At 48.0% G+C, this 5,604-nt stretch overlaps 1 protein-coding gene across 3 annotated transcripts in view; it reads right to left on the bottom strand.

Moving 5' to 3' along the window:
* The window catches only part of GPLD1 (glycosylphosphatidylinositol specific phospholipase D1), a 72,045-nt gene that overhangs the window by 36,744 nt on the left and 29,697 nt on the right, over positions 1-5,604 (bottom strand). For all 3 annotated transcript variants that reach the window (XR_001818197.2, XM_017505249.2, XM_037730203.1), the window contains exons 12-13: positions 3,895-4,015; positions 438-577 (exon numbers count right to left, since the gene is read on the bottom strand). Coding sequence is in view for 2 of the 3 variants with exons in the window: in XM_017505249.2 (XP_017360738.1) it covers positions 438-577; positions 3,895-4,015 (261 nt within the window). In the remaining variant the exon portion in view is untranslated. The remainder of the gene's footprint in view (positions 1-437; positions 578-3,894; positions 4,016-5,604) is intronic.

The raw sequence follows: 5,604 nt of genomic DNA, 5'->3' as shown, positions 1-5,604 counted from the left end.
TTGATAAATTGATTGGCAAACAAGGTGCTAACACGTGCCATTTAAAACAGTTGCAAAGGGCTGGGCGCTGTGACTCATGCCTGTAATCCCAGGACCTTGGGAGGCTGAGGTGGGCGGATCACTTGAGCCCAGGAATTCAAGATGAGCTTGGCCAACATGGTGAAACCTCGTCTCTACTAAAAACGCAAAAATTAGCCAGGTGTGGTGGCGCATGCCTGTAATCCCAGCTACTCGGGAGGCTGAGGCAGAGAATCCTTTGAACCCAGGAGGCGGAGGTTGCAGTGAGCCCAGATCACGCCACTGCACTCCAGCCTGAGCAGCGAAGCGAGACTCCGTCTCAAAAATAAAATAAAATGAAATTAAAAAACAGCTGCATAATGACTGAATAAAGTTAATACTGAAGAAAACACTCACAAGTGAGATAAACTTAAACGTACCAGCCAAGCCTTGCATAAGGAAGCGACAAGTAGTAAGAGGCCAAGGGGCTGGAGACGTGCTTCTGTGACAGCTCAGAGTCACCTGCGAACATGGTCCTGATGTTCCTTTCCAACGCCTTGTACATAAAGGACACAGAATCCTGAAATAAAAGAATCAGACAGTAAAGACACATGGCATCATCAACAAAGCTACTGTTTCCTAGCCAAAGAATTGGACGTGTATGAAGGAAGTGAGTTTTCACAAGTGCTAAACAATGAACATTAGTTCCTATCAGCAAGTAAGATCACGTCGATCCCGTCCGACAGGCAGTTACGACAGTGCCTTATGCTAATGCTGAGGGATGGGAGAGTTACAGCCTCAGAGGTGGGGACCAGCATGCAGAGAAAGAATTCTTGCTCTGTCACCCAGGCTGGAGGGCAGTGGTGCAATCTCAGCTCACTGCAACCTCCGCCTCCCGGATTCAAGCAACTCTCCTGCCTCAGCCTCCCTGGTAGCTGGGATTACAGGTGCGCACCACCACACACAGCTAATTTATGTATTTTAGTAGAGATGGGGTTTCACCATGTTGGCCAGGCTGGTCTCAAATTCCTGACCTTAAGCAAGCCACCTGCCTTGGCCCCATAAAGTGCTGGGATTACAGGCATGAGCCACTGTGCCCAGTGGACTAAAATTTTTTACAAGACAAGTCTGGCCAGGTACAGTGACTCACACCTGTAATCCTAGCACTTTAGGAGGCTGAGACAGGAGGATCACTTGAGCCTAGGAGTTTGAGACCAGCCTGGGCAACATGGTGAACCCCCATCTTGACAAAACATACAAAAAATCAGCCAGGTGTGATGGAGCACACCTGTAATCCCAGCTACTCGGAAGACTGAAATGGGAGGATCACCTATGTCCAGGAGTTCAAGGTTGCAGTGAGCAGAGATCCCATCACTGCACTCCAGCCTGAGCAAGAGAATGAGACCCTGCCTCCACAACAACAAAGACAAGTCCTTTCATTCTACAACCAGAACTCTATTTGTGTATATATGTACTTTTTAAACCAACAAACTGGAGTAACACCAGGATGCCAAAGATATCCTCCAAATCACACCCAAGTTGAGATGTGGCTGTATTTGCTGCCAGGCAGGCTTGAGAGGGCACACGCACAGTGCTAGGAGCCATCTACCAGAGAATCAGGGGGACAGCAAGCCGGTCAGCTTGGGGTGCTGAATCATTCTTAACGTGGTTACTGCAGAGTCAACAACACAAACTAGAGTCGCCCTGAGCAAGCTGGCCAGATACTACCTCCATCCAAGTTAAGGGGACACAACTCTGCATCTACCCAAGAGTGACATGAGACCAAACACAGCGTGCTGAGTCTGCTCCAAGCAGAGCAGTCGGCTCACAACATTAAGGCAGCCCAGATGGCACAGGCTGAGGGAAAGCACAGGCTCCGGGGCTCTTTCCGGCATGACTACGCCTTCTGCTTTGCCCACTCTAATCTCGCTGGCAGGCCATGCACAGACTGCCTCATGCTGAAGCCCAGCTCTGACTTGCTCATTCATCCAGGAAGCAATTAATCAGCTCCTACTGTATGCCAGGCACCATGACAGACACTGCAAATATAAATTCCCTCTTTAGACAATTCATTTCTTTTCAAAGGAGAAAATCCAAATATGGCAAGACGAAATGACATGTGCTTTGATAGAGTCATGTCCCCCTGGTCTGGGACCAGCAACATCATTTAAGGAGGCCTGGCAAAATTAAAACGTGCAGCCTTTTGTTAACAAATTATTAAGGCCAGGCGCGGTGGCTCACTCCTGTAATCCCAGCACTTTGGGAGGCTGAGGCTGGTGGATCACCTGAGTTCAGGAGTGCAAGACCAGCCTGGCCATCATGGTGAGACCTTATCCCTACTAAAAATACAAACAGTAGCTGGGCATAGTGGTGGGCACCTGTAATCCCAGCTACTCAGGAGGCTCAGACAGTAGAACTATTTGAACCCAGGAGGCAGAGATTGCAGTGAGCTGAGATGACGCCACTGCTCTCCAGCCTGGGCTACAGAGACATACTCCGTCTCAAAAACAAACCAACAAAAAAATTGTTTCAGAATTTTAAGGCAGTGACAGTGGATCATTAAACCTAAACCAGGCCCGTCCCCAATTCCCAGAGACCCCATTCACAAAGGTATCTACACCCTTCTCTGACATTAGGAGCCACAATCCAATGCCTACTTTGCCTCCTAAGCCTCTCCCAGTAGTTCGTATCCCTTGCCCTGTGTTCCAGGCACTAACAGTTCTCAGATTTCCCAACACCTGAAACTTCCCCAACCCCCTAACAGAAATGTACTCTCCCTGATTAAATACTACCTACTGTGCAAGGCCTAACTCAAATGCCACCTCCTGCAAGAACCCTGCTCTCTCTGACAGCTTTCAAGGTGAAGCTTTTCTCCCTTGATTTTCTGTGAGACAGGGTCTCGCTGTACACCCAGGCTGCAGTGCAGTGGTGCAGCCTCGGCTCACGGCAGCCTCTGCCTTCCAGGGTCAAGCAATCCTCCCACCTCAGCCTCCTTAATAGCCAAGACTACAAGGGCATACCACCATGCTCACTTAATTTTTTGGTATTTTTTGCAGAGACAGGGTCTCATTATGTTACCCAGGCTGGTCTCAAACTCCTGAGCTCAAGCGATCCACCTGCCTCCGCCACTTGAAGTGCTGGCATTCCCGGCGTGAGCCACGACGCCCACTCTCTGTGCTATCTAGCGAGCTCTTACCTCACCGTTTACTGCAGTCAGCGCTGGTCGGAGTCTGCTCACATCATGCTTAGTTTTGGAGTTGTCACTCCTTTTAGATTGAAATTTTCTAAGCGTCAGAGTTCTTGTGTCTTTCATTTGATATCCCCCCAGTAGAATGTCTTCACTTCATAGGTAGCTTCATTGATGGATTTCATACGCAATGGGGCTATGCACAGTGAGCCTTCAACACTGCCAACATCCCTGGGACTAAGGGCAAAGCAGGACCGGCCTGGGGGCCCAGGGTCATCCTGACTTGACAGAGGCCCCTGAGGAGCAGACTCAGGGCGTTCCAGAACAAACCACATATGGATGCCAAGAGTATCTGCTGGCCTGGCATATGTCTAAGCCCAGGCTGGGGTGCAGTGGCATGATCATAGCTCACTGCAGCCTCGAACTCCAGGGCTCACGCGATCCTCCTGCCTTAGCCTCCGAAGAGCTGTGACTACAGGCACAGCCGTCACACCCAGCTCATTTATTTATTTTTTGTAGAGACAGGGCCTATGTTGCCCAGATAAGTCTCAAATTCCTGGCCTCAGGAGATCCTCCCACCTCAGCCTCCCAGCCACCACACCCCACCACAGGTAACTTTCAAGGTACAAATAAATACCCAGGGTCTCTGCGAAAGAAGACATCACAAGCAGCTGCATTCCTTTTTCTCAACGTGAGCAGAAAATTCTTACCGGGGTCCAGGAATCTACACTAAAGAACACTCCTCTTTCAGTATAGTTTATATTCCTCTCAGTATTCTTAGTTAGGGATGTAGTGAAATTCCTGTGAAAATCATTTTTCTGCATTTTCGAGCTGTGGAGGAGAAAGAGGAACAAACTGGTTAAACTGAGAAAATAACCCCTGAAAAGCCGAGCTGAAGAATCCAGTCATGTTAATCACAGGTTAGAAGACTACAAAATCGTAACATAGGAAGGCTGAAGGAGCAACACAGAAAGTCTAATTTTAGAAAAACCTTCATTTCACAAAGTCTTTTAGTAAATACATTTCTAAGGCTTTTATTAAAAGCCTATCCTTATAAAAATATTTCATATAATCTCAGACCTCTATGGTAGGAGGAACAGGCCTCAATTCTTTCCAGATTATGAAAAAATTAAAGGTATTTCAGTATTTCACATAAAAGGCTAAGAAACAGATATCAGCTGGTGGGGAACTGGTATAGTGTTTGTTTGTCCGAGACAAAGTCTCGCTCTGTCCCCCAGCCCAGAGTGCAGTGGTGATCTCGGCCCACTGCAACCCCTGCCTCTGGGTTCAAGCAATTCTCCTGCTTCAGCCTCCCGAGTAGCCTGGGACGACAGGCATGCACCACCATGCCCGGCTAATTTTTTTGTATTTTTAATAGACACAGAGTTTCACCATGTTGGCCAGGCTGGTCTCAAACTCCTGAGCTCAGGTCATCTGTCCGCCTCAGCCTCCCAAAGTGCTGGGACTACAGGCGAGAGCCACCGACCCAGCTGCAATACTGATGTATCTTCAAAGACATGCCACAACTGAAGATAAAAATACATCTCCACATTTAGAGATGCCAACCAGCCATAAAGCAGAGGACTGGAGGACTCAGAGAGGCTTCGGAAATGACAGCAGTGGGGAACAGACCAAAGCCATAAGTTACGGGGCCCTGGGCAAGACACCGGCTAGTGTCACGGCTCTGGCAACCTGACCTAAAGGTGTTCAACGTGATTAACAAACAACACAACTCTGTTAAAGGAATGGTTTGCTAGAAGAAAACGAGCTCACCCAATTCAAATAAAACAACGAGGACTTCGCTGAAACCTTTTGTCTAATTTTCATTCTTTCAAAGGACTAAGATCCTTCTACTCAGCACCTTTTGTCTAATTTTCATTCTTTCAAAGGACTAAGATCCTTCTACTCAGCACCTTTCATCTAATTTTCATTCTTTCAAAGGACTAAGATTCTTCTACTCAGCACCTTTCATTGCAACACTCTATTTTGAGTATCCCACTCTTGTTCATCCTTAAAGACCTCAGCTAGGCCATCACTTCTTCAAGGAGAGCTCTCCTGTGCCCAGGACAGGATGCCCTGTTGCAAATCCCCAGAATGCCTCGCATTTTTCTTCCTAACACTTAATGATGGCCACCATTAGTCGTTCAGTGCCTGTCTACCTGCCAGGCCATATACCGGAGAGCAGGAACTGTTTCTGTCTTGTTCGCAATGGTATCTCCAGCGTCTAACCAGTTCCCAGCACCTCCTGATCAGCAGATACCATCGTAATGGTATCTCCAGCATCTAACCAGTTCCCGGCACCTCCTGATCAGTAAATAGTATCCATAATGGTATCTCTAGCGTCTAACCAGTTCCCGGCACCTACTGATCAGCAGATACCATCGTAATGGTATCTCTAGCGTCTAACCAGTTCCCGGCAC

The sequence above is a fragment of the Cebus imitator genome, unplaced genomic scaffold (assembly GCF_001604975.1).
Source record: "Cebus imitator isolate Cc_AM_T3 unplaced genomic scaffold, Cebus_imitator-1.0 Scaffold335, whole genome shotgun sequence".
Lineage (NCBI taxonomy): Eukaryota > Metazoa > Chordata > Mammalia > Primates > Cebidae > Cebus > Cebus imitator.
Note: the sequence above shows the minus strand (reverse complement) of the source record. Positions and strands in the feature narration are given on the sequence as shown.